This window comes from Rhinoderma darwinii, chromosome 7 (genome assembly GCF_050947455.1).
Source record: "Rhinoderma darwinii isolate aRhiDar2 chromosome 7, aRhiDar2.hap1, whole genome shotgun sequence".
Lineage (NCBI taxonomy): Eukaryota > Metazoa > Chordata > Amphibia > Anura > Rhinodermatidae > Rhinoderma > Rhinoderma darwinii.
In genome coordinates, this window is record NC_134693.1 from 109707354 (window position 1) to 109734738 (window position 27385).

Below are 27385 nucleotides of genomic sequence, written 5' to 3' on the forward strand. Positions count from 1 at the left end.
CAGACAATACTATTTCGAAATGGGGAACCAATCTAGTCAATTACTGGCCCATCTTATAAAACAAACTAATGGTACTAACTCAGTATTGGGGATTTGGGACTCTGCTGGGTCAGTCATCACAGAAGCTGGGCGTATCACATCGCGATTTAAGGAATACTATACTGAGTTATACAGTTCCTCAACTTCGCACTCTATGACTGATAGTTTAGAATATTTAAATGACCTTACATTCCCGACATTATCGGCTGACCAGCAATCTATGTTAGATGCCCCCTTTACACTTGAAGAAATACAAGAGGCTATCCGTGATATGGCTCTTAATAAGTCCCCGGGCCCGGGTGGCCTCCCAATTGAAATTTACCACAAATACATGGATAACATAGCTTCATTTCTCCTAGAAACTCTTAACCAGGCGTCCCACTTACACGCCCTCCCCCCTACGTTTTATGACGCTACCATTATAGTTCTTTTGAAACCTGGTAAAGAACCTCTTGATTGTGGTTCATATCGACCCATATCGTTGGTCAATGTAGACTATAAAATACTGACAAAATTGTTGGCTAAGAGACGGAATGGTGTTATCCTTTCCATCATACACGCAGATCAAACTGGATTTATGCCAGGGAAATCTACTAGTATCAATATCAGGAAGGTACAGGCTATTACACAATTAGGTAGGGCACATGACATGCAGTGGGCAATAGCCTCTCTGGACACCATGAAGGCTTTCGACTCGGTAGAATGGCCGTTTTTGTGGGCCTGTCTGGAACGTTTTGGCTTTGGTCCTCAATTCTGTCAATGGATCAGGTTAATATATAAATCCCCCAAAGCTAACGTGGTGGTTAATAATGTTCCTTCTCTCCCTTTCTCACTGTTTAGAGGCACCCGACAGGGGTGTCCATTATCGCCCGCCCTGTTTGCTATAGCCATAGAAGCACTGGCAATCAGGCTTAGAGCCTCCCCGGATCTTACTGATATAAACAGGAAAGGCAGAACTTCAGTGGTAGGCCTGTACGCAGATGACATGGTCCTTTTTTTAGATAACCCAAACTCCTCGTTTCATGTGGCAGCAAGGATATTGGATAACTTTTCACAGTACTCAGGGCTAAAAGTTAATTGGCAGAAATCGGCCATTTTATATACAGCCAGACACCCGACTCCAGATCCGTCAATGTTGCAATACGGCCTGGAAACCGTCTCTAGATTTAAATATTTAGGGGTGACTATAGTTCAGGACCATGGCCAGACTCGAGATACGTCCTTGACCCCATTATTGACTAAGGTTGGAGAAAAGTTTAAGACGTGGTCAAAACTACTGTTATCTGTGGCTGGGCGTATCAATTTGATCAACCTCATTGTAATTATATTTTGCAACATATGCCTGTTGTAGTCCCCATATCGTTTTTTAAATCCCTTAATACCTTAATAATACAATTTATATGGGGCTCCTCTAGGTCTAAACTTAATCTGGCTACATTACAACGACCAAAAATCGAGGGGGGAATGGCCCTGACAGATTTTTACTTGTACTACCTGGCGGGACAGCTCCGCAATATCCGGGATTGGGTGCGGGACTCGCCCCTATCTGACACAGATTATTACTTGGCCTCCCTGGCAGCAGGGAATAACCTAATTAGCTTCCTGGAATACTCTAAATTTACTCCCTATAATGAACTACTTTGTATGCATAACCTGGCACTGGCGATTTGGCGCGCGTCCCAAAAATTACTTACATACAATGATACGATTCCAGAACTTCCTCTGTGGCATAACCCTACATTGCCACATATCCAGTCATTGACTAATACACAGATGTGGCGGGATCTGGGTATTACCCGATTGGGGGATGTGTATGATAATGGTCTGATCCTCACATTCCTACAGGTTAAAGAGACACACCAGACTCCAGACTTACAATGGTTTAAATATCTGCAATTACGCCATGCTATATAGGCTCAGTTTCCACCTCATTCCTCAATTATATCAGCATACCCTCTTATTGGCATACTGAAGTCTCAAGGCCCCAAGGGTCTTATTACAGCTTTATATACCCATCTAATCTTGGCTAAAATTAGCTCTACTCCGCTCCCGGTCCTGAATAAGTGGAAATCACAAATGCCAGACCTTTCATCGGAAGATCTGGCTAACATCTCAAGCTCACACTTATCAGTATCTCTGGCTATAAACAATAAGCTTATTCAGCTATACATTATACACCAAGCTTATCTTACCCCAATCAGACTACACCGTATGGGCAGAATACCCACTTCAGCATGTCATAGATGTGGTCAACTAGAGGCAGATTTTTGGCACCTTATGTGGGAATGTTCATTCATATTGACATTTTGGACAAAGGTTTATGATGTTATTGTTCCATTACTACCTAATCCTTTGTTGTTCTCACCGAAAATAGCCCTACTGGGACTTATAGACGAAGAACACTGGACACATCACACTGGTATTTTTATAAAAGAATCTTTATTTCTAGCAAGAAAAACAGTAGCCATGCACTGGATGGCAGATACAGCTCCGTCGATAGCCTCATGGAAACTGTTGGTCGATAATGTTATTAATTACGAACAGCTGGTATATTCCCACAGGGGCTGCCCAGACAAATTTCAGGGAGTGTGGGGCCAGTGGTTAGATACAAGGGTAGTTTCTGCTGTTGACCCTCGTCCCATAGTAGGGTAATTCAATTTCTGAGCGTACGGGCAGGAGGTATGATGCTAATATCCACGACCTTATAGTGCGACATAGGCGATTTGTTCTGTTTGGTTATATATTTGGTTACTTGTTCATTTTAATATAAATGGAATAAATGTATAATAAATCCTGCACCTTACTGTGTAACCGGCAATTGGCTGCCATGTATATGTTATATATATGACTGTAAATTACTGTTAAAACGTACACTGTATATGCCATACCATTTTTGATACTGTTATACACTGTCCAATTGCTGTGATACTTTGCATGTGATATTTTGAATAAACGAATTAAAAAACAAACAAAAAACTGTTAGTATATAAATGATTACACATTGTTCTCATTTTTTTAATTTTTTCACAAGTCAGGAAATATTATTAATTAGATTCAAATTGATAACATTTAAACGTGCTGGTCACTAGAGGGAGCAATTCCCAAAATTGCAGAATTGACATGTGGTAAAGCAACCTCATTGCTTTATGCTGCAAAATTGGAGAAGACACACTCGCTCTAGTGTCCTCAAAAAATCCCCCCTCCTTTATCCTGGCTAGTGCCAGGAGAAAGGAGGGGGTTGAATGTTTAAACCTCCTACACTGTGTGCCGCCATTTTTTGAGCGAATGCACAGTGTAGGAGGATTAGATACAGTGGTAATCACACAGTATAACACGAACATACACACACATCACATACACAAACATAACTTACCTGCTCCTGCCGCCTACGCTGTCGCTGCCTCCGCTCCCTCTGCTCCTAGTCCTTGCGTCTGAACATATGGCCGGAAGCCGCAACCGGAAGTAGTCATTGTACTGTCCGGCCGCGGCTTCCGTTCCACATGAAAATGGCGCCGGATGTCGCTCTGCCGAAGACCTTCCTTTTGGACTGTGTGGGAGCGGCGCATGCACCATTCCCACACAGACGGCGTACGCTATAGTGAATGGAACGGCTCCCGTTCGCATTCTCTATGGGGATGTATGTGCCGTATTCCATCTCTGTATGTGTCGTTAATCGACACATAGAGAGATGAAGAAGAAAATGGCATCCCCCATAGAGAAGTAATAGAAAGAAAAAAGAAAAAAGCACAACACAAAAACACAAATAAATAAAATTTATTTTAATGACATACTAAAAGCAATAACATATAAAAGAAAATTTTTCCGTGACACCTTCCCTTTAAGTATGACATGGTGCCCATTGAAAACAATGGGCTGTCCATGACTGTAATATATGGACATACAAAGACGCTCTTTATACCTGCTGTTCACTCTAGCTAATTTATAAAAGACCCCACTCTATTGACTCAGAAAGCACTTACGTATATGGTATTTCAAAATTAGTTTTCTTACCCAGACAACCCCTTTAATAATATTAATTCCTAATGATGGAAATTTAAGGAGCAAGAAATCAGGAACTGTCCCTCCAAAAAATGGACACATGGATCCCCCAGAGGCCATTTTACACCATATTTTGCAAGCATGAACTGTATGCCATATATTACAATTGAAAGAAAAAATAATCCTTAGTGTTCTTATTTATACCGAGAAACACGGATTAGTAAAAAATGGGGTGAGGCCTCAATTTACAACAGAAAGCGAAAGGAAATCTACGCCAGCTCCTTGATGTGTCACTCTATGGGGCGTAGTAAGGTAGGGGCCCGTGCCCGCACTGTACCTTGCCCTCTTATCGGACCACCCACCCAAACAAACAATTAAATATATTTTTAAAAATACCTCACCACTCCTCTTCTACCCTCTGGGTCTAATCAGCATGACTTAGATCATACAATGTACTGACAGTACAGTGTATCTGACGCAGCACTGATGACGTTGACTGCTGCATCGTCCGTGTCAGGGCCTTGTATGAGCCGCAGCATGCTGTAGGAGTCTGAGGGACAAAGAGGGGAGAAGAGGAGCGGTGAGGTGAGTATAAGGCTGGGTTCACACTGAGTTTTTTGCAGCCGGAAATTCTGCCTCAAAATTCAGTTTGGAAGTTTGAGGCAGATTTTCCTCTTCCTGCAAGCCGAATTTCGCGGCGTTTTTCACCCGCGGCCATTGAGCGCTGTGGGCATAAAACGCAGCAGAATACACTTTCTCTGCCTCCCATTGATGTCAATGGGAGGTCAGAGGTGTAAACGCCCGAAGATAGGGCATGTCTCTTCTTTCTCCCACGAGACGGTTTTACCACTCGTGGGAAAAAGATGCCTCAGGCTCCTATTAAAATCAATGGGAGGCATTTTCGGCCGGTTTTTGACGAGTTTTGCGGCGCGGTTTCCACGTAAAAAAACTCAGTGTGAACATAGCCTAAGTGTTTTTATTTTAAAAAACTGGGGCTGAGGAGGGAGGTCAATGTAGAAAATAAAGGGGTAGTCAGGTTAGAGAGGGGTCAGACTATATTGGTGGGAGGAGAAATAGACAACAGGATAAGGAGATACTTTTGTTACAAAACAGCAATGAAAATAAAAATGCCCAAATGCCAACAATGCCAAATAAAAACATTTCTGATATCAAACGTGGCAATTTGAAATGCAAGTTAAAGTGTATGTTCACAAATGGCAGAAGTCTAGCAAGCAAAATGGGGGAGCTGGAGGCCTTGGTACTGGAGGAACATATGGATGTTGTAGATGTAGTTGGTGTTGCTGAAACATGGCTGGACTCTTCACATGACTGAGCTGTAACTCTACAGGGTTTTACACTGTTTCGGAAAGACAGGGCGAATAGGAAAGGCGGTGGTGTACGTCTGTATGTGAGAAGTGATATGAAGGCGAGTGTGAAAGAGACAATAGTGGGTGAAGATCGTGAAGAGGTTGAAACCTTGTGGGTGGAATTACAAATGGAGGTAAACACTGAAAATATTACTTTTGGTGTAATCTATAGACCCCCCCCCCACATAACTGAGGAGACGGAAGGTCAGCTATATAAACAGATGGAGCGGGATGCACAGGGGGTTACTGTAGTGATATTAATTGGTGTCATGGTTCGGCTTCAACTGTAAAGGGGAGACATTTCCTCAACCTGTTGCAGGAAAATTTTATGGCCCAGTTTGTGGAAGACCCGACTCGAGGTGAAGCTCTGTTGGATCTGGTAATTTCTAATAACGCAGAGCTTGTTGGGAACATCAATGTTCATGAAAACCTCGGTTAGGGTATGTGCACACGGTAGCAGGCTTTTACGTCTGAAAAGACAGACTGTTTTCAGGAGAAAACAGCTGCCTCGTTTCAGTCGTAAATGCTCCTCCTCGCATTTTGCGAGGCTTCTCTGACAGCCGTAAAATTTGAGCTGCTCTTCATTGAGTTCAATGAAGAACGGCTCAAATTACGCCTGAAAGAAGTGTCCTGCACTTCTTTTACGAGGCTGTATTTTTACGCGTCGTCGTTTGACAGCTGTCAAACGACGACGCGTAAATGACAGGTTTTCTGCACAGTACGTCGGCAAACCCATTCAAATTAATGGGCAGATGTTTGCCGACGTATTGTAGCCCTATATTCAGACGTAAAACGAGGCATAATACGCCTCGTTTACATCTGAACATAGGTCGTGTGAACCCAGCCTAACAGTGATCATAATATAGTTATATTTTACATATACTGTAAAAATTTCCCCAGAATGAGGACTGCAATTCAGGATATAGACTGGGAAGAACGAATGTCAAATAATGGTACAAATGATAAATGGGATATCTTAAAATCCACTTTGTATAATTAAAGTGCAAAATGTATTCCTATAGGTAACAAGCATAAACGACTAAAATTAAATCCCACGTGCCTTACACCTTCTGTAAAAAGGGCAATAGGTGACAAAAAAAGGGCATTTGAAAAATACAAATCTGAGGGTACAGCTGTAGCCTTTGTAAATTATAAAGAGCTTAATAAAATCTGTAAAAATGTAATAAAATTTGCAAAAATACAAAATGAAAGGCAGGTGGCCAAGGATAGTAAAACAAATCCCAAAAAATTCTTCAAGTATATAAATGCAAAAAAGCCAAGGCCTGAACATGTAGGACCCTTAGATAGTGGTAATGGGGAGATGGTCACAGGGGATCAAGAGAAGGCAGAGTTACTAAATGGGTTCTTTAGATCTGTATATACAAGTGAAGAAAGAGCAGCTGATGTAGCTGGTACCAGTGCTGTTAATATATCAAGTAATATACTGAATTGGATGAATATAGAGATGGTCCAAGCTAAATTAAATTAAATAAATCTACACAAGGCCCCGGGACCAGATGGGTTACACTCTAGAGTTCTTAGGCTATGTTCACACGGGGTATTTTGCAGGAGGAATATCTGCCTCAAAATTCTGTTTGGAAGTTTGAGGCAGATCTTCCTCTCCCTGCACGCCGATTTTCGCTGAGTTTTTCGCGCCGTTTTTCACCCGCGGCCATTGAGCGCCGCGGGCATTAAACAGCGCGAAATACGCTTTCTCTGCCTCCCATTGAAGTCGATGGGAGGTCAGAGGCGGAAGCGCCCGAAGATAGGGCATGTCGCTTCTTTTTCCCGCGAGCAGTAAAAAGACGCCGACGCCTCCCATTGAAATCAATGGGAGGCATTTTCGGGCCGTTTTTGCCGAGTTTTGCGACGGGGTTTCCACGTCAAAAAACTCTGCAAAATACCCTGTGTGAACATAGCCAAATAGAGCTTAGTTCAGTTATTTCAGTCCCCCTCTTCATAATATTTAGAGATTCTCTAGTGACTGGTATAGTGCCAAGGGACTGGCGCAGGGCAAATGTGGTGCCTATTTTCAAAAAGGGCTCTAGGTCTTCCCCAGATAATTATAGACCAGTAAGCTTATCCATCGTGGGGAAAATGTTTGAGGGGCTGAGGGAATATATACAGGATTATGTGACAAAAAATGGTATTATAAGTGACAGCCAGCACGCTTTTACTAAGGACAGAAGTTGTCAAACCAACCTGATTTGTTTTTATGAAGAGGTGAGCAGAAGCCTAGACAGAGGGGCAGCTGTGGATACAGTGTTTTTGGACTTTGCAAAGGCATTTGAGACTGTCCCTTATAGTCGTCTAATGGGGAAATTAAGGACTATAGGTTTAGAAAGTATAAATTGTAATTGGATTGAGAATTGGCTCAAGGACCGTATCCAGAGAGTTGTGGTCAATGATTCTTACTCTGAATGGTCCCCGGTTATAAGTGGTGTACCCCAGGGTTCAATGCTGGGACCACTATTATTCAAGTTATTTACTAATGATATAGAGAATGGGATTAATAGCACTATTTCTATTTTTGCAGATGACACAAAGCTATGTAGTAATGTTCAGTCTATAGAAGATGTTCATGAATTGCAAGCCGATTTGGACACACTGAGTATTTGGGCGTCCACTTGGCAAATGAGGTTTAATGTAGATAAATGTAAAGTTATGCACCTGAGTACCAACAACCTGTAGGCATCATAAGTCCTAGGGGGAGCTACACTGGGGGATTCACTTGTTGAGAAGGATCTGGGTGTACTTGTAAATCATAAACGAAATAACAGCATGCAATGTCAATCAGCTGCTTCAAAGGCCAGCAAGATATTGTCGTGTATTAAAAGAGGCATGGACTCACGGGACAGGGATGTAATATTACCACTTTACAAAGCATTAGTGAGGCCTCATCTAGAATATGCGGTTCAGTTCTGGGCTCCAGTTCATAGAAAGGATGCCCTGGAGTTGGAAAAAATACAAAGAAGAGCAACGAAGCTAATAAGAGGCATGGAGAATCTAAGTTATGAGGAAAGATTAAAAGAATTAAACCTATTTAGCCTTAAAAAGAGACGACTAGGGAGGGACATGATTAATTTATATAAATATATTAATGGCAGATACAAAAAATATGTTGAAATCCTTTTCCATGTAAAACCCCCTCAAGAAAAAAGGGGGCACTCCCTCCGTCTGGAGAAAAAATGGTTCAACCTGCAGAGGCGACAAGCCTTCCTTGCTTTGAGAACTGTGAATCTATGGAATAGCCTACCGCAGGAGTTGGTCACAGCAGAGACAGGAGATGGCTTTAAAAAAGGGTTAGATAATTTCCTAGAACAAAAAAATATTAGCTCCAATGTGTAGAAATTTTTCCCTTCCCTTTTCCCATCCCTTGGTTGAACTTGATGGACATGTGTTTTTTTCAACCGTACTATGTAACTATCAGGGGCGTAACTAGGAAAGACTGGGCCCCATAGCAAACTTTTGACTGGGGCCCCCCCTTCGCTGGGTATCACACAACCCCCCCTTGTAGATAGTGCCTCCCTTTAGATTCCACCACACAGCGCCCCCCTATAGATAGCAGCATACACAGCCCCCTGTAGATAACGTCTTAAAGCCCAAAATCCCCCTGTAGATAACACCATACAGACACCCCCTGTAGATAACGCCATAAAGACCCCCCATGTAGATAACGCCATACAGACCCCCCGGTAGATAACACCATACAGAGTCCCCCCTGTAGATAACGCCATACAAACCCCCCTGTAGATAACGCCATACAGACCCCCCTGTAGATAACGGCATACAGACCCCCCTGTAGATAACGTCATACAGACCCCCTTTAGAATACACCATACAGCCCCCCCCCCTGTAGATAACACCCCCCCCACCCAAAAAAAACGGCCTATAGTATGTCCTACAAAAGAGATGTATCCCCTATCCACAGGATAGGGGATACATGTGTGATCGCTGGCAGCGATAAGGAGCGAAGTTCTCCGTGACAAACCTCTGACTTCCGGCGTCTGCGCAGTTCAATAAAAATGAAAGGAGCGCTGGTCATGCATGCGCACAAGCGCGACCGGTGCGCAAGTCATTTCTATGGAGCTGCAGACAGACCCCGGAAGTCCGAGGTTTGTCATGGAGAACTTCGGGGGACTTTCGGTCCCCCGTTCTCCTTATCGCTGGGTGTCCCAGCGATCACACGTGTCCCCTATCCTGTGGATAGGGGATGCATGTGTTTTGTAGGAACAACCCCTTCAGTGGCGTCACGCTGTAGAATCCATAGCAGCTACCAGCGGAGCCTCCGGCCATGGGGGGGAGGGGGCCGTGCCGGTGGGTGGCACGGGCCCCCTCATGCTGCGGATCCCGTAGCAGCCGCTACGGCTGCTATAGCGGTAGTTACGCCACTGGTAAATAAATATATATATATATATATATATATATATATGGGACCCTTCCCTTTACACGGGTACAGGATCACTCATGCAGTTTTTGGTGAAGTTTTGTTTAGCCTGGAGTGGATACAAAAGAAGGGAGCTGCATCAGTCTTTTCTTTCTACCTTCCCTTCCTTTTGGATCCACTGCTAGGTTTGGTTAGGAAAAGTGATCATATAATATAGTGGAGTGTGAAGAATTAGATTTTTTGATCTTTTGCCCTATAGGGAATAATGAATGACATCCTAGTCAAGGCGTGAGGTGAAGCCGTTGTAGTGGAAATCCATCGCTCAAAATATATTAGACTGAAATTTATACGAGTCCAAACAGACTCTCAAGGCCAGACTCCATTAGTCAGTATCCTAATTAGGATATTTCACCGATATATATCGAGAGAGGAGAAGAAAACACACAGACACGCTGAAATGTTCAAAAATACTCCTCTGAAGGATTTATTACCAAACTCAAACTGTTAAACTGAAATTCAGAAGGGGTGTAGGCTTGAGGTAAACCAATCAGAGACAATGTAACAAAATTTGTTATTCAATAAAAAGCATACAATAAAATACATCCCAGATACATCATTATAATTCTTCACACATTAGGTTTTGCAGGCCTTATCTCTTTTGGACAGAATGTTCTCGTGGAGATGGGGGAGACCTTCCTTCACGCATACTTGCCATCCTCCCATCTCCCTCTCTGTCCATTCTTTACCAACTTCGCATGGGAACCAAGGTCAAAGATAAAACATACGAAATCAACATTACTTGTATTAAAGGAACAATGACTTTTCTATTCACTACAAAAGAACCAAGATGGGAACTCCAGACAAGATGGGAACTCCAGACAAGATGGGAACTTCAGACAAGATGGCTGCTGCACGAAACTAAATCATTTAAACATTATCATCACTTTCACATATTACATATCTTAGTAATTCGGCATCCTGCTTGATAATTCACAATGTAATTTCATACAGAGAATATAAGCAAATAAATCATCCTTCACACCGTGCTCCCTGCAAAGAAAGCCAAGCTCTGCGAGATCTCAGTACTCATAATTTACTACCATAAGGCCTTATTCACATAGCGCAGTTTTCGAAGCCACAACCAGGAGGACTACAGTAGTTCACACTGAGTTTTTTGGCGCTGTTTTTGACACTGAAATAGTGTTGGAAACCGTGCCAAAAAAAGTCTGAAATCACCTGGGAGGTGGAGGCGTTTTTTTTCCCAGGAGCATAAAAAAATGCTAGCTTGCTTCCCGCGGTTCCGTCTCTGACCTCCCACTGAAATCAATGGGAGGCAGAGAAAGGGTTTTTTTGCCCTCGGGGCTCAATGGCAAACAACACGGCAAAAAAAGTGCAGGCAGGGCAAAATCTGCCTCAAGAAAGACATTCCTGTAGGAAAGTTTTTCTTCCTGCAAAAAACTCGTGCCCACACAAGTTTTTGGACGCGGGGAGGCGAAGGCAGTTTTTACCCACGTGCGGAGAAAAACTCTTGAGGGAAAAAAAGCGAGCGAAGAATGCAGCAAGAAACTGCAGGCAGGTCAAAAGCTGCCTCAAAACGTATTTTTTTTTGCCTGCAAAGAACTCCGTGTGAACATAATCATAAAGGGAGGAAAAGTTTATAGGAAAGATTCTACTTCTCTTTCTTTCAAACCAATCCTGGTTGAGACTTTAAAAACTGCACTGTGCAAATATACTCCAAAAATCAGTGTGAGCGACTATCACCGCACTCCTGCGACTACGGGGGGCACGCTGGGAGATGTAGTTTCCTAATCCAATAATCAGGAAATATTATGCGCTCGGAACAAGTGCAAGGTCTCTGCTGAATCACGTGACCACCCGGCAGCCGCGCCTACTGATGACGTAGCGGGTCGCTCGCTAATGAGGAAAAGTTGGTTACCGGCTGTGACATTGACATGAGAGCAATGAACAGGCTGAGTGGTCAGCTCGGGCGCATTGCCTGGGGATGGGGAGTCCCCTCCCGGGTACGTCCGGTGGAATTACGGCGACTCGTACACACGGGCCCTCGGAACCTGGCGTACGCCAAGCAGCTCTTCCTGGGGTCCATTAACAAGGTAAAGTCAACCTAATAAAATCTAATGACCGGCAACACACTAGCGCCCGGTACAGGGTGACCTATGAGGTGAAAGAACTTTTAGAGACGACTGCTGTGACCGGCAGAGCCAGGACAGGGCTGCTGGAGGAGTCGTGCAACTTTACTTTTCTCCTTAGCAACCGATCTACATAGCAACTGTGTGATGATCGTTCTGTAGCAGACAAAGTTGCACGAAGGTTGTGGACATGGAATACATGGTATATCCTGCCATGCACGACACTAGAAGTGACTGCTGGCTGCAGCATGATATTGTCACACCCTGTAGAAATCAGTGTGTACCTTGTACTGAGCTTACACTGAGAGATTGTGCGCCTGACTATTATGTATATGAGCAGAATTGTGAAGAAATGTTGGTTATTGATGTGTACCTAGTCCCTGCAGTAGTCCCTGTGTTTCTGCCCGCTCTGTAGTAGAGACCTTTCAATGTTGGTTATTGACGTGTACCTAGTCCCTGCAGTAGTCCCTGTGTTTCTGCCCGCTCTGTAGTAGAGACCTTTCAATGTTGGTTATTGACGTGTACCTAGTCCCTGCAGTAGTCCCTGTGTTTCTGCCCGCTCTGTAGTAGAGACCTTTCACACACTTTTGTGACACACTTGGCTCCTTGAACTCTCTGCGCAGCTGTTGGACTGGGGCGGAAAATGTTCTTCCCACATGTGAGATTTTGGCGTGCTTCATAGTACGTTCAGGTCACCGCCGCCATAATCGTGAAAAGAGCAGTCATGTGCTGTGGGATTAATGATTGACTGGCATGCCAGGCTCTGGTACCCGCTTACACTGATATAACCTGCGATGTCGGTGGTGGGGCCTTCTACTGTGATGAGGAATCCGTGCCAAAATCCTGACAATCCTCATTGTGTAAACGTGGCCCTAGAGGAGTTTGTATTGCTACGGGTTTGTTCCCACACACAGGACACGCCGCATAATTTCTGCAGCAAAGTCTCAAAAAGAGCTGGTAAATCGGCCACAGAAATCCGCGCCACATAGTGCGTTGTTGCTGCAGTTTTTGTGAAGTGGTTGTACCTGCGGTTTGTGTGACGCGTTAATAGAAAACTATATGTGCACCTGCAGATTTCCAGCTGTGTAATTCTATACAAAATTCTACTCGTGTATTTTAGTGCAGAATTTCTGCTCCCCATTCAAGTCTATGGGTCAAAAACACAGCGTCTCTGCACAGAATACGCAGCATAACTTGGCCGGCTGTGGAATTGAAAGTCGTTTTGCAGACTGCTTTCCGCACAACTTCTTTTCTGTTTTCTCTGTAGAGTTTACATTGCATAGGAGCCCAGCCTAAGGCTGGATTCACACGAGCACATTACGTCCGTAATGGACGGACGTATTTCGGCCGCAAGTCCCGGACCGAACACACTGCAGGGAGCTGAGCTCCTAGCAACATAGTTATGTACGATGCTAGGAGTCCCTGCTTCGCTGCCGGACAACTGTCCCGGACTTTAATCATGTTTTCAGTACGGGACAGTAGTTCCACGGAGAGGCAGGGACTCCGAGCGTCGTACATAACTATGATGCTAGGAGCCCAGCTCCCTGCAGTGTGTTCGGTCCGGGACTTACGACCGAAATACGTTCTGTCCATTACGGACGTAATGACCTCGTGTGAATCCAGCCTAAAGGTGCCCATACGCTTTTTTTTTTTAAATTGGTAGACATTAACGGGATACGGCTGGGAAATGCCTGACTTTGTACCAGCACAGGGGGACTATTCATTGGGGGGGGGGATTTATTAAACACACTACGGCAGTTTTCTGGCTCAGAAAACTCGCAATTTAGCGACTTATTAATTTCTACATCGCCTCTGCTACGTAAAAAGTAGGTGGGGTTTAGTGGAAGGCCGTGGCCACCCATGGCCTGATAAATTTACTATAATCCACACCAGAAATCTAGCAGGGCAGATCTACGGCATCTGGCGCATGGATGGCTAGAGTTGCGCCTAATTCATTAAGGGGGGTGTGTGTGCGTCTCTTAATAAATTTGGTCCGTCTTTCTCCAGCGTTAATCCCTTTGCCCTCAGTGACATATCTACTGGTATAAGGGTTAAGACTCATCACCATTAACCCATTATTGCTCTTGGTATTATGCATATATTAGGGATGGATTTAGACCTCTATAGGTGGCTAAGCATAAGGCAGTATAATTAAGTGTTTCTAATCCCTGTTACAAGCACAATCTGTTCGGTGTTGTCCATGTTTCCTGTGTAGAGGGATGGATTCTATCTTTCGTCTACATAGGAGCGTTCCATGTCACCATATAGCTGTCGCCTTGCCAGAATCAAAGTAAAAGATTTGTAAAGTTGTATATAAGTTAGACCGCATGTACAGGGGTTGTATTAAGCAAAAATGAGTCCCTGTGGCGCCATTTTCCGTACACCGTGGGCTGCTGTATTAGGGGTATTCTCTGCTAGAGGCATATGCACAAATTATCTGTTGAATATGGCACCTGATGGAGCATGGCATGGTATTTTCTGTATGAATCACTCGGCAAAAACCTCTGCCTATATTAAATTGGAAACATACAGAGGTACGCTATGGCCCCGCAAAAGTCTTTGGGCGCCATGTTACGGAGGCGGTTGCATGGATACGTAATATGCTCGTTCCCATGAGGCATAAGACTGAACTGAGGACTAAATTAACATTATGTAGACATGTAATTGACTAGGATTAGTTTAGTAAAATATCCTGTACGGATGGTGCATATATTATATCTGATGGTTAATGTATTGATGTGACTGTTGATAATTCTTAAAGGGATCGTCTGGTTTATAAATCCCGTTCTCAAATAACTTATTACTCCGGTTTTAAGGGAAGCGGGTGGGTTTGGCTCCTGCGACCCCCTTGCTCTCCGCTTATAATACAGAGGGAAGTGGTGGTTGGCTGCACCTTGTATCCATTGCAGAGGAAATGTGCTACTACATGGTACCCGACCATGTAATACATTACTAGACCGAGTCTGCCAGAGTTGGAGATGCTCGTATTTAGTTCTATCCACTCCAACTGTAGGGGGTCCTGAACATCCACGTACACTAATAGGACACATATGGACAAAGACAACCTCTTTAATGAAGAGTATAGGGCAGTAATGATACTGGGAAATAAAGACCTACTATCTGCCACTTTCATTTCTGATACGCAAATTACAGTAGTTGTAAACCAGTCTATAGGGTTTCATTTTTCCTTACAAATGAACAAGAGGGTTACCTGTGACCTGGTCAGGGGTTCCCCAGAATACAGCAGCAAGTCCTGGTACTTTTTAGAGAAGAGATGGAAAACTGCTCGAAGATGCTGGAAAAAACATCAACAGGTCTCGGCCAGAATATAGAAATAGCCTCCATAGCTGATGGGTTGGGGTCCAGCTTTAGGAAGCCTTGCTGATCAGCTGTTTTGAAGGATCCGCAGTGCTAGTATGAATGCTTCTTCCCCTTCATTTCTTCTTGCTCGCTGTGAGTCGTCGACGCCCATTTAGCGGCTATTCACCGGTATTGCAGCCTTTTCTCCCATTCACTTTTTAGTGGCTGGAAAACCCCTTTAATAGCATTCTCAATATAGGTGGTCTGGTGACATTAGCTCATTGTTGGTGGGTTTGATGAGATACCCTATAACCAATATGAAGGACTTCTTTGTGTGTCTCCTGCGCTTGGCCCTAGTATTGCTCAGCCCACACAAGGTCATGATGCTATAATGTTCTCACTGCTGTTTATGCATTAGAATTCCAGTACAACAAGCTGGCCAATTACGTACATGTTAAAGGGGATGTGCGACGGCCCAAAAAGAGAAAAAACCTCCCCCGACACATGTATATAATTTCCCTTATGGTACTACATTGTTTCCAAACAGAAAATAATAATTTAGTGCCAACAATCTACCCGCGATATTGTGGCACAAACACTCTTCTTCGCGGGACTTAGTTATTGCCTTTTCTTACTTGACTGCAGCCCATTCCCCACCCATTCCTTGCCTCTCATTGGCTAAGAAGGGGGCTGGCTTAAGAGAGGAGCAATTGCAGTGCCAGCCCCTCTGTCACTTGATTGATGCAATCCAACAACAGAAGAAGGGAGGGCAGAAGTGACATGGGGCTGTGTTGCCACATTATCATGTAGAAGGAAACTACAGAGCATCCTGCATCACCTGATTGGGCTTTTGAATTGTAAAATCAAGTATATTGGTAAGTTACTTGGATTCCTATGTAGGAAGAATAGCGGGCGGGTTTAGATCTCCGGATAACCCCTTTAATCTGCGTTTCCACCTCTAAAATTAACGCTCCATATGAGGCCGGTATGTGTTTTGCTAAAAACAGGCGAGGATCCGATCATAGGAAATCCTTTTTTCCCAAAGGAAAGGATCAATTTTGGTATGGTGATTGCACAGAGATATACAGGAATATTACTATTTTTATTATATTATTAGTCAGGTTGTCCAGGAGTCCTACGTTCTCTGCATTCATTCTGATCTGAAATTTAGTGACGTTCCTGAAAAGTGGGTGTGACTTAGCAAAAGGGGGCATGGCCTGGCACAGCACCACACATTCACTATAATTTATGCCAGAAGCTGGCGCATATTATAGAGGAAATATATGCCAGCTGGTAGCTGTAGATTTCTCTTTCAGGTGCATGGACAGCCAGAATGGTGCCTAACTTATTGAGGTGTATTTTACTCCAGTGCTCTTTTTGCTAAGATGAATAAATCTGCTCCAACGTGGTGGAAAGTCAGACGTGTAGGAGGGAATTTCAGAATGGTTCTCAGAAAAATCAGTGAGGATTGTTAATAAACTTTGTAAAACAAAGTCAATCGGTCGGCACTACTCACAGGCTTCGCTTTATCTTAGGAGCAGGTATGTCTCCGGGGGGGGGATGATTGTATGACAGGTCACGGTGGTACTTACTCTTCTGAAGAGTATCTGTCTATCCATTAATACAAAGAAAAGCATAAAAGAAAAAGCGGCAACTCGCCATCCCGTATAAGATTAGATTTATTTCTGTTCATGAAATGTCCATAGACTAGGTGAGGGAGGGTGATCGCAGCGGGCATCCTACCCTCACAGTAATAAACTTTGTATATATGTTAAAGGGTACACTGTTGCATCGATTTTCCATGAAAAGCCGATCAGAAATCAAGCAGCTCCGCGCTCATCCGAGCAGTTCTGCCGCTTCGTTTTAGCGATTGGTGGGGGTCTCAGTTCTCGGACCCTCACTGATCAAAACTTCTGGCATGTCCCTATCACGTCAGAGGTTTTCTGAGCGTTTAGTTACCCTTTAAATGAAGACCACGAGGGAAAGGAGCTGGTGTTGGTGTTTTTGATTATGAAGCTAGTTTATATCAGTCTGATAGTTTGGCACCAACAGATACAAACCAAGGTATAACCGTTTTATTGTAAGTGATGGTAATCTAATCCTCTCGTTGCCAAAGTTCCTGCATGTAACAGACCAAAGGACATCAGGGAAAGGTGTGAATTATTGTAGAAGCTACAAGAACCTGCACGTGCCTCATGTTGCTTGGTGTAGTTTAGAAGAATTTGCAGTGTTTACTTTGCTAGGAGTCCGCTCATCTGAATGTTGTGTCTACCAGGAAGAAGTGTTTCCATATCCAGAGATCAGTAATGAGGAGTTAGAAGAAATCAATCAACTTGTAGGACCTGTGGAGAAGTTCTTCAGTGAAGAAGGTGAGACATGATGATTATTACAAAAGAATACTATATATTAGACCGTACTTCTGGCAAAAATAATAAAAAAAAATATAAACATCCTTGTGCTGTCCTATATCAAATTAAGTATATTAATTTTGGCAATAACCCAGATGGCCACTATTGCAGCTCTAACAAATATATTGTCAGCCAGACTTTCCACCCTCCTAAATGGCATAGCTGCCATATGATACAGTATGTCCACTGCTTCAATATTCCTAAATATCCAGGCAGACTTGTTGAGTCTGGAACAGTTCAGTTACAACCCTCCGTTGGATCTGTATTGTTGGCCATTAAAAAGGTTGTTTCGCAAAGACCATTGATTTATAAATCGAAGACGACTATCTACTGTTATTGCCAGTGGAAGCAGATCCTGGCCATGTATTTCCGAGCTGCGGCTGGGGCTGCCAAAACGAGTCCTGGGTGGGGGCCCCTGCCTCTATGATGCCCATATACCCTGATACGGAATATGAAAAGTGGTTGTCGTCATGAGACAACCCCTATAGTCATGAAGGATCATTATTTAGGTACATTTTCATGCCTACACCATTAATGACCTATTTGTGCTCACTTGGTCACTATAATATAATAATTTCTTGGCTTTTTCTTTTGACCTTATTTTTGTTTAATAATGTGTGTTTTGCATCTTCCAGTTGATTCTAAAGCAATTGATCAAAATGCTAAAATACCTCCCGAAACACTGAAAGGATTGAAGGACCTTGGCCTGTTTGGCATGCAGATTCCTGAGGAGTATGGTAAGCAGAGGTTTCACTTGGGACTATATGCAGCTCCTAAAATGATTTCTTCATTTACCTTGTTGCACTTTCATAACCAGGAATATCTTCTCCTTTTCTTTCTCTGCCCTTCTTCTTCCTCTCCTTTTTCTTTCTCTGCCCTTCTTCTTCTCCTTTTTCTTTCTCTGCCCTTCTGCTTTTCTCTTTGCTGAAGCGGCACCTCACAGACTACCTGCTTTGGCTTCCCTGTGCACACACGCTGCACATAATATTGGTAATCCTAAGCTTTCTGCTCCCTTACAGCTAATTCTCCCTGCTTTCTGGTTCAAATGCAGGAGGAAGCAGCTAAGATTGAAAATGGGATCTTCGTATTTACCAGTATTATGTGCAGGAGACGGACCAATAGCTGCAGAGCAGGAAGTGATGTCAGAAGGGGTGTTGTTTGGGCAACTTCTCCTGCACATCCCAGTAACGTGTTACTTCCGGTGTCGCTAAAGACCTACTCTGTACAGAGCAACTCGGAAAACTTGCATTTAGAGAACCAGATTAAGAATTAATGGCCCTGGTATGTTTAATGACCCTAGTAGCTCCATTTTACAAAATATGGAAATTTGCCTGGAGTTTCACTTTAACAATTCATACCTTCAGTCTAGCTTATAACCCGTAGGTTAAAACCCGGCCTAAGGTTCCCCCCTTCTTTTGCCTCCACCTAACGAGACCACAATGCTAACATGCCCCCACTTGGTGTGTGTACCTGCAGAGAGGTACACTGTTCTTGAACACTTTTTTTTTTAGAAATTTTAACTTAAATAAACTATATAAAGGATTGCTACCGTGTACTTACACAAAGTACAGACTGCGCAGTGATTACATATTTTATGTTCATTGTTTTAATGCAGGAGGCCTGGGGTTGTCAAACACTATGTACGCTCGACTAGGAGAGATCACGTCTCTGGATGGTTCAATAGCTGTAACTCTGGCTGCTCACCAAGCCATAGGACTGAAGGTATAATCTACTATAGGTTACCAAGCCAAAGAGCCTGGTTGTATGTTTTATGAGAAGTTACATTTAACTTGCTTAGTGATTTGTGCACTTGAGATGAAATATAATAAATGTTGTAGTCCAAACTCCTGCTACCTACTGTAGAAAACACATACGGGGAGATTTCTTAAGCGATGTGCACCTGTTTTAGAAAGAAAAAGTTGCATTATTTAGCCTGTTTTGTGTCAAAATTTGTCGTTCGTTTTTTCTTTTTTCTTTTTATATGCCTCTAAAAAGTGTTCGAGACTTGGCAGAAATTGGCTTAAGTTATAGTGGAAATCTACATCCGCTCAAGGGTAGCCCCCCGGTACCCCAAGTTTATTAAGGGGCGTGCATCTTACTCCAATAGGCTTCTGTTTTAAGATTGACGTATGAAACGCCAGTCTTAGTAAGTTCCCCTAATAATCTTTCTGTCCGCACTGGAGAGGACCTGCATGGTAAAACCTGTAGGCCCCACCATCAGATCAACAAAGACAGATCTATCTAGCCATCATATTAATAAGATCTATTTATCCTCTTCTTGGAATCTATAAAAACAAGTGCAAAAATCAAATTACTAAATAGCATCAATTTGATCGAAAATGTAGTTGTTCTAGACAGATCCTTACATTTTTTTTCTGTACCGTAGCGATCCTAAATGAATTCCAAAGTCCCAATTGCCTCTTCTGGAACCTATTGTCGACTTTCTACAATAGCGGGATTGCAATTGTTAAGAGCAGCTCAATGTTCCAAATGTATTGCATTGTTTATAATGGGGAAAACCAATCACCTAGTGAAGCATAGTCCTAAATGATGATGGCTGCGCTGCCCTTCAGACCTGTCCTGGATGGAGTTAATTCTTCTTTTTTCCTGTCCTCTTTCGTTGTCTGTGTTCGTTTTGTCATTCATGTGTTGGGTTATGATGATGGGTTGTTAACGTTATTTCAGAAATGTGATATTCCTCTCGCTTTTCTTCCCTAATAACATGGACACTTGATTTTATTATGATTGGTTGAGGGATGGGAGATCATCCAGTGTGAAGATTTGTAGACCTACTTCTGCTTTATTGTAATTTCTTCAGGGAATACTGATTGCCGGTAATGACGAGCAAAAAGCAAAATATCTGCCTAAGCTGGCAACAGGAGAACACATTGCTGCGTTTTGCCTCACAGAACCTGGAAGGTAAAATGTTGTTTTGCTCTGTTTTTCATAATTTTTTTTTTTTTTCCTCTCTTGCATCATTTGAATATTTGACAACAAACTAGGAAAGCTGCAGAATTTAAAGGACAGTGACATTTCTGGCAGTTGTATGTGTATATATATTTTGATCAGGGTGTGCGGGAGCAGGCCATGCAAGCAGTGTCTCTCCATCAAAGTTTCTGGCCCATTCTATTGATCTGGCATAACTTTTGCTCATATTATAGGAAAAGCCCCTTTTAAAGAGGCTCTGTCACCAGATTCTCAAATCCCTATCTCCTATTGCATGTGATCGGCGCTGCAATGTAGAGAACAGTAAAGTTTTTTCTTTTTTAAAAAAACGTTCATTTTTGGCCAAGTTATGAGCTATTTTATTTATATATATATATATATATATATATATATGCAAATGAGCTTTGAAATGGACAACTGGGCGTGTATTGTGTTTTTAACTGGGCGTGTTTACGTGTATGACGCTGACCAGTCAACGTCATACACTCCTCTCCATTCATTTACACAGCACATGGTGTTCTTACTAGAACGATGTGCAGCCACATACACAAGTGTCCTGATAATGAATACACGTGACCTCCAACCTGGACGTCATGTGTATTCAGAATTCTGACACTCCTGAATCTTTTCTGTGAGATTCCAGCAAGCCGCGCGTAATCTCGCGAGATTACGAGGTAAACGAGATTTCGTTTCCCTTGCTGGAAATCTCACAGAAAAGATTCAGAAGTGTCAGGATTCTGAGTACACATGACGTCCAGGCTGGTGATCATGTGTATTCATTATCAGGACACTTGTGCATGTGGCTGCACATCGTTCTAGTAAGAACGTGATGCTGCTGTGTAAATGAATGCTGATTCGTCAGCATCATACACTTCTCTCCACAACGCCCAGTTAGTAAAACAAGTAAACACGCCCAGTTAAAAACACAATACACGCCCAGTTGGACATACGAATAAAAACACGCCCAGTTGTCCATTTCAAAGCTCATTTGCATATATATAAAATAGCTCATAACTTGGCCAAAAATGAACGTTTAAAAAAAACAAAAAAAAACGTTACTGTTATCTACACTGCAGCGCCGATCACATGCAATAGGAGATAGGGATTTGAGAATCTGGTGACAGGGCCTCTTTAAATAAGCCGTGCAGTTATTTTAAAAATGATATACCGTATCTTTCCAACCTGGACCAACCACTTTTATTTAGTAGCTCCCTCAACAATGAGCTGCTTGCTGAGAGTCCGACCGCATCATCCTTGGATGTTCCAGCAGAGGGGAGTCCCTGGAGGAAATGTAGTATTACAAGGTGTCCATTGATCTCCCAGCTCCCACTCTTATAGTGTACTTATGCCCAAATTGGGCACATTGACAGGGGTTGTCTTGATGTAGCAGACCTTTTTGAGGGAAAATTAGTGAAATATAGTAGTGTTCAAAAAAAAATAGTAGTCGAACATTATTGACCTGATAAATAAATGTTTTTGGTAGAAGTGATATTTCTACTTGGCAAATAATTTACTTGTAAGTGCAGTAAAAACAACAATTAGGACATGCATGCCGCTCGTTCTGAGTAATTGAAAGGAGCTTTTTCAAAATAATAGCAGTGAGGAGTTCAATTGGTGAAGTCACTCGTTCTGTAGAATAACGGGCCAATTTTGGCCCTTATTTAAGGTAGGAGGGTGGCAAATGTTGCACATGTTGGCTATAGTGCATTTCCTTCTGAAAAACTAGGGTAAATGGGTCGGTCCACACATTGTTCTGAAGAAAAACCTACTTTGATTAAAAAGTTGATTGTAGAGGGAATAACATAGAGAAGTGCAGGAAATTATAGGCCGCTCAGCTAAAATGACATCAGATGCCTGGAAGTTGCAACCAAAACCTGAAAGACTCGAAAGGAAGCTGGAACTACTGTTCGAATAGATTGAAGAATAGCAAAAATGGCAAAGGCTCAGCCAATGATCACCTCCAGAAAGATCGGAGTAAATCTGAAGTTACCAGGGAGTACTGCTACAATCCGAAGACCATTAAGTGAAGCCAAGTTACCGGCAAGAACTCCCCGCAAAGTCCCGTGGTTGAAAAAAAAGACATGTACTGGATAGGTTAAAATATGCCTAGGTACACATTTACTGGCCCAAAGAGAAATGGCGCAACATTTTGTGGATTGATCAAAGCAAAATTATTATTTTTGGGTCTAGTGGCCGCAGATAGTCTGTCAGACGACCCCCGAGCACTGAATTCAAGCCACAGTACACTGTGAAGGCAGTAAAGCATGGTGCTGCAAAAATCATGATATGGGGAGGTTTCTCATACCATGGTGTTGGGCCTATTTATTGCATGTCGTGAGTTTTTGATAGCTCGTTATCTTTGAATGTTGGTGTATAAAACCAATGTCCATAGACTCACTATATCTTCTCTGTAATGTTTTAATAGCACTGGATGGTTTGATAAGGCCAACCAAATTTGTCGCGAGAAAAGTTTTGTAGGGCGTAGTTTGGCAACCTCTGCTATGTGTGCCCCTTTGTTTGTGCAACGGTTGGGCGCCACCGCACCCGGACACACAGCGATCAAAACGTCTTATTTGTCTAAGTTTTTTTTTAAAACTACTCTTCAATTGACAATTCTTTGTGTGGGGCGCTTGGCCTAGAAGTATTGAGGAACACTGTTGTAGGGATGTGAGCTGCAGACTCATCATAAGTGACTAAATAAAACGTAACCTTTACAAATATTCTAAAATAACTGGGCGCATATGACAAACGACCTATAGACAAAAAAATGTATAATTACTTTTTTTTTAATTTTTGGAACTACTCCCGGAGGGAAAAGATAATTTTCACAACTCTGTCATATTTAGTCAATCCGATATGACACTCGTACAGTCAATGACGTGTTTCTGCAACGTAAGCATCAGAGAGCAGAGGATGAGGCTCAGGTAGCTCCTACCAGTAATGCATAGACCGGGAAAGCTAGTATACGGTCTCTATTCATGCCTGAAACGGAGGTAAACGAGATTTCGTTTCACTTGCCGGAATCTCACAAAAAAGAGTCAGAAGTGTCAGGATTCTGAGTACACATGACGTCCAGGCTGGATGGTCATGTGTATTCATTATCAGGACACTGTAGTAATGTTAGGGCTTGTGTATGAGGCTGCACATAGTGATATATCTATATCGCTAGTGCAGTGTAAATGAATTGAGAGGAGTGCATGATGCCGATTGGTCAGCGTCATGCACTCCTCTGTACAACGCCCACTTGGTCGAAAGTAAAAATACGCCCACTTGGGCATTAAGAAAGCTCATTAGCATAAACCAAAATCGCTCCTAACGTTGTGAAAATAGATCGTTTTTTTAAATAAAAAGCATTACTGTCACCTACATTATAGCGCCGATCTCCTTATGTAGGAGGGCACTTATAATGTGGTGACAGTCTCTTTAACTTTATCTGCTGCTCCAATAAAACGGCAGCTTGTATTCTGCTGGTGGATTTCAAGGGTAAACGCAGTGACCTCCACCTCAGTCCTTCATTATAATATCACTTTCCGCTTGCAATTCGCAATAGTCCTTTAGTTACTTCTGCTATTTCCTGAACCTACGCTTAAAGCCTGTGTGACCGGAGGATTAATAGAATACGGCTTACCCATTCTTTAAGTTCACAAACTGTAGTCCTGCTATGGGTTTGGTAAATTGAGCCCAATAAACCATAAATCTCCAATAACTTGTCCTTACATATATTTTTTTCTTTCCAGTGGGAGCGATGCTGCTTCCATAAAATCTAGAGCCACATTAAGTGAAGATGGAAAACATTATATCCTCAATGGCTCTAAGGTATGGTAATCTTGACTAATACACGTTGTCTCCTCTTTTGTAACCACAAACTCCAATATTTTTCTCGAACACCTGGTAAAGCACAAACACCCCCTATCAATATTGTAGTGATTGGAAATATTGAATAAAGATTAATTTTCAGGTTTTTATCGTATTTTTCGGACTATAAGATGCACCTGACCATAAGATGCAACCAAGGTTTTAGACAACAGAAAATAGGGAAAAAAATGATTTCATATTTTGCTACTTTTACAAAGAAAAAAGCATTTGTTAAAATATAATTTGTTTTGTTTCACCACATTCTGAGAGCCATAACTTTTTTTTAAATATTTTTTTCATCGATTGAGCGGTGTGACAGCTTATTTTTTGCAGGACGAGCTGTAGTTTTTATTGGCACCATTTTTTGGTACATAACATTTTTTTATTTTTTTTTTAAATGTAATTTTATAAGCACTAAGGTGACGAAAAAACAATTCTGATTGTATTAAAAAATTAAATTTACGCCTTTCACCGTGCGAGTTAAATAATTGTATGTTGTAATAGATCTGACTTTTACGGACGCAGCGATACCAATTTTTATTTTTTACGTTGTTCTTGGTGAAAATGGGACAAGGTGTTTTTGGTTTTTTTTAACACATTTTATGAGTTCCCCTAGTGAACCAGCGGCATTTAACTAGTGAAATGGGTTTCCATAAAACAAAATATCCCCTATCTGCAAATTAGGGGATGCATGTGTGATCGCTGGGGGTGTGACCACTGGGACCGCCAGCGATAAAGAGAACAGGGGACCGAAAGTCACCCGGAGCGCTACATGAGGAGCTGGAATTTCCCGGGCTCTGTGTCCGGCTTGTTTGTTTGTCAGCTCCATAGAAATCGATAGAGGGCCGCTCACGCATGTGCAGAAGAATCCCATTCATCTCTATGGAGCTGCCGGACACAGAACCCGGATGTCCAAGCTTCTCATGTAGCGCTCTTGGTGACTTTCTGTCCCCGCTCTCCTTATCGCTGGGGGTCCCAGTCAGGTTTGCCATGTTCTATTTTGTTATAATGGATTTAATGTTTCTCTGTGGGATGTTCAAAGTTTGGGATATTTTTTTTATAACCCAACCCTGATCTACAACTTTGTCTATGACCTGTTTGGAGAGCTCTTTAATCTTCATGTTGTTTGCTTAGTGGTGTTGCAGACTGGGGGTCTTTCAGAACAGGTGTATTTATACAGAAATTATTTTATATATTATTTTTATTTTTTTTAATTATGTGAGTTTTTTTTGTTTAATTGTTTGACCAGAACTTATTTTGGGATTTTAAAGCAAAGGGGTGAATGTATATGCACCTACAATATTTCTGTTTTTAGGTCCCATGCACATAAACTTATTTTTTTCCTCCCGTAAATACAGGTCCTTTTGCCACACGTATTCGACCCATATTTACGGACCCGTTTTCTCTGCACTAATAGGCAGCCCCTTCTCTTTAGCAGTGCTGCATAGCGAGAAGCGGAAGCCCTTTCGGGCAGAGTTTCCGCAGCGATTGAAAGTATAAGAAGTTCATACGTACCCCGGCCGTTGTCTTGGTGACGTGTCCCTCTTTTGACATCCAGTCCGACCTCCCTGGATGACACGGCAGTCCATGTGCAGCCTCACATGGGATGAAACGTCATCCCGGGAGGCCGGAATGGAGGAAGAAGCAGGGTGTTCTGGGTAAGTTAACTTTTAATACTATTAACTCCAGCGGTTGTCACTGTCCCGGGTGCTGAAAGAGTTACTGCCGATCAGTTAACTCTTTCAGCAGCCTGGACAGTGACTGTCCCCTGACGTCGCCTAGCAACGCTCCCGTAATTACAGGTGCACACACACGTAGCCACACGGGAGCCCCATAGACTTCTATGAGACTGCCCCTGCCGTAATTACGGCCTGAAATAGGACATGTTACATATTTTTCAATGGCCCCAGCACCTTCCCGTAAGAAAACAGGAAGGTACCCGTGGCCAATAGAAGTCTATGGGCCCGTAATTTCGGGCGTTTTTACTTTTGGCAGGTACATTACAACCTGGAATTAAAATGGATTTTAAATTTTATTTTATTTAATGCGTTTAAAACACAGAGAGGGAAGGGTGGATACTGTTGCAAAGCACTAAAAAAAGTTGCACTAAATTTCAGGCTGCAATCTTCATTCCACTTGTTTTCAGACCACTTCTCATGTGGACGTGTCCCTCCCAGTAATACATGCTGGATGTGAGTTCTGTGTCTCCAGGATGCTGCTGTTTTCTTTAGCTCGTGTATCCTCACCACTTTCTTTACACTAGCCTGTGTGACTCCCTCCTCTAAAACGGAAAACCTATTTGGTTTTCCCTTCCTAAACACTTGAAAGCTTTCACCCTTCTCCACTCTCTGTTCTGCAATGGACACCCTTGTCCCACTCCCTGCCGCTATCTCTAATGGTATGTTCAAACAACCTCTTTTCAGACGTAATGGAGGCGTTTTACGCCTCGAATTACGCCTGAAAAGACGGCTCCAATACGTCGGCAAACATCTGTCCATTGCTTGCAATGGGCCTTACGATGTTCTGTGCAGACGAGCTGTCATTTTACGCGTCGCTGTCAAAATACGGCATGTAAAATGACGGCTTGTCAAAAGAAGTGCAGGACACTTCTTGGGACGTTTTTGGAGCCGTTTTCTCATAGAATCTATTGAAAACCGCTCCAAAAAACGGGCGTAAAAAACGCAGCGAAATATGCGAGTTGCTCAAAAAACGTCTGAAAATCAGGGGCTGTTTTCCCTTGAAAACCGCTCCGTATTTTTAGAAGTTTTTTACTCTGCGTGTGAACATACCCTAAGGCCGGATTCACACGAGTGTGTGCGTTTTGCGCGCGCAAAATGTCCATAACCGCTCCGTGTGTCAGCAGCATATGATGCGTGGCTGCGTGATTTTTGCGCAGCCACCATCATTATGACACTCTGTATGTTTGTAAACAGAAAA

General features: G+C 42.7%; 1 protein-coding gene across 1 annotated transcript in view; it reads left to right on the forward strand.

Annotated features, from left to right (window-relative positions):
* The first annotated feature begins 11685 nt into the window (after positions 1 to 11685).
* The window catches only part of ACAD9 (acyl-CoA dehydrogenase family member 9), a 49166-nt gene continuing 33466 nt past the window's right edge, over positions 11686 to 27385 (forward strand). The window contains exons 1-6 of the mRNA XM_075833825.1: positions 11686 to 11903; positions 17515 to 17608; positions 18283 to 18384; positions 19263 to 19369; positions 20466 to 20566; positions 24331 to 24409. Of these exons, the coding sequence (XP_075689940.1) occupies positions 11745 to 11903; positions 17515 to 17608; positions 18283 to 18384; positions 19263 to 19369; positions 20466 to 20566; positions 24331 to 24409 (642 nt within the window). The 5' untranslated portion in view covers positions 11686 to 11744. The remainder of the gene's footprint in view (positions 11904 to 17514; positions 17609 to 18282; positions 18385 to 19262; positions 19370 to 20465; positions 20567 to 24330; positions 24410 to 27385) is intronic.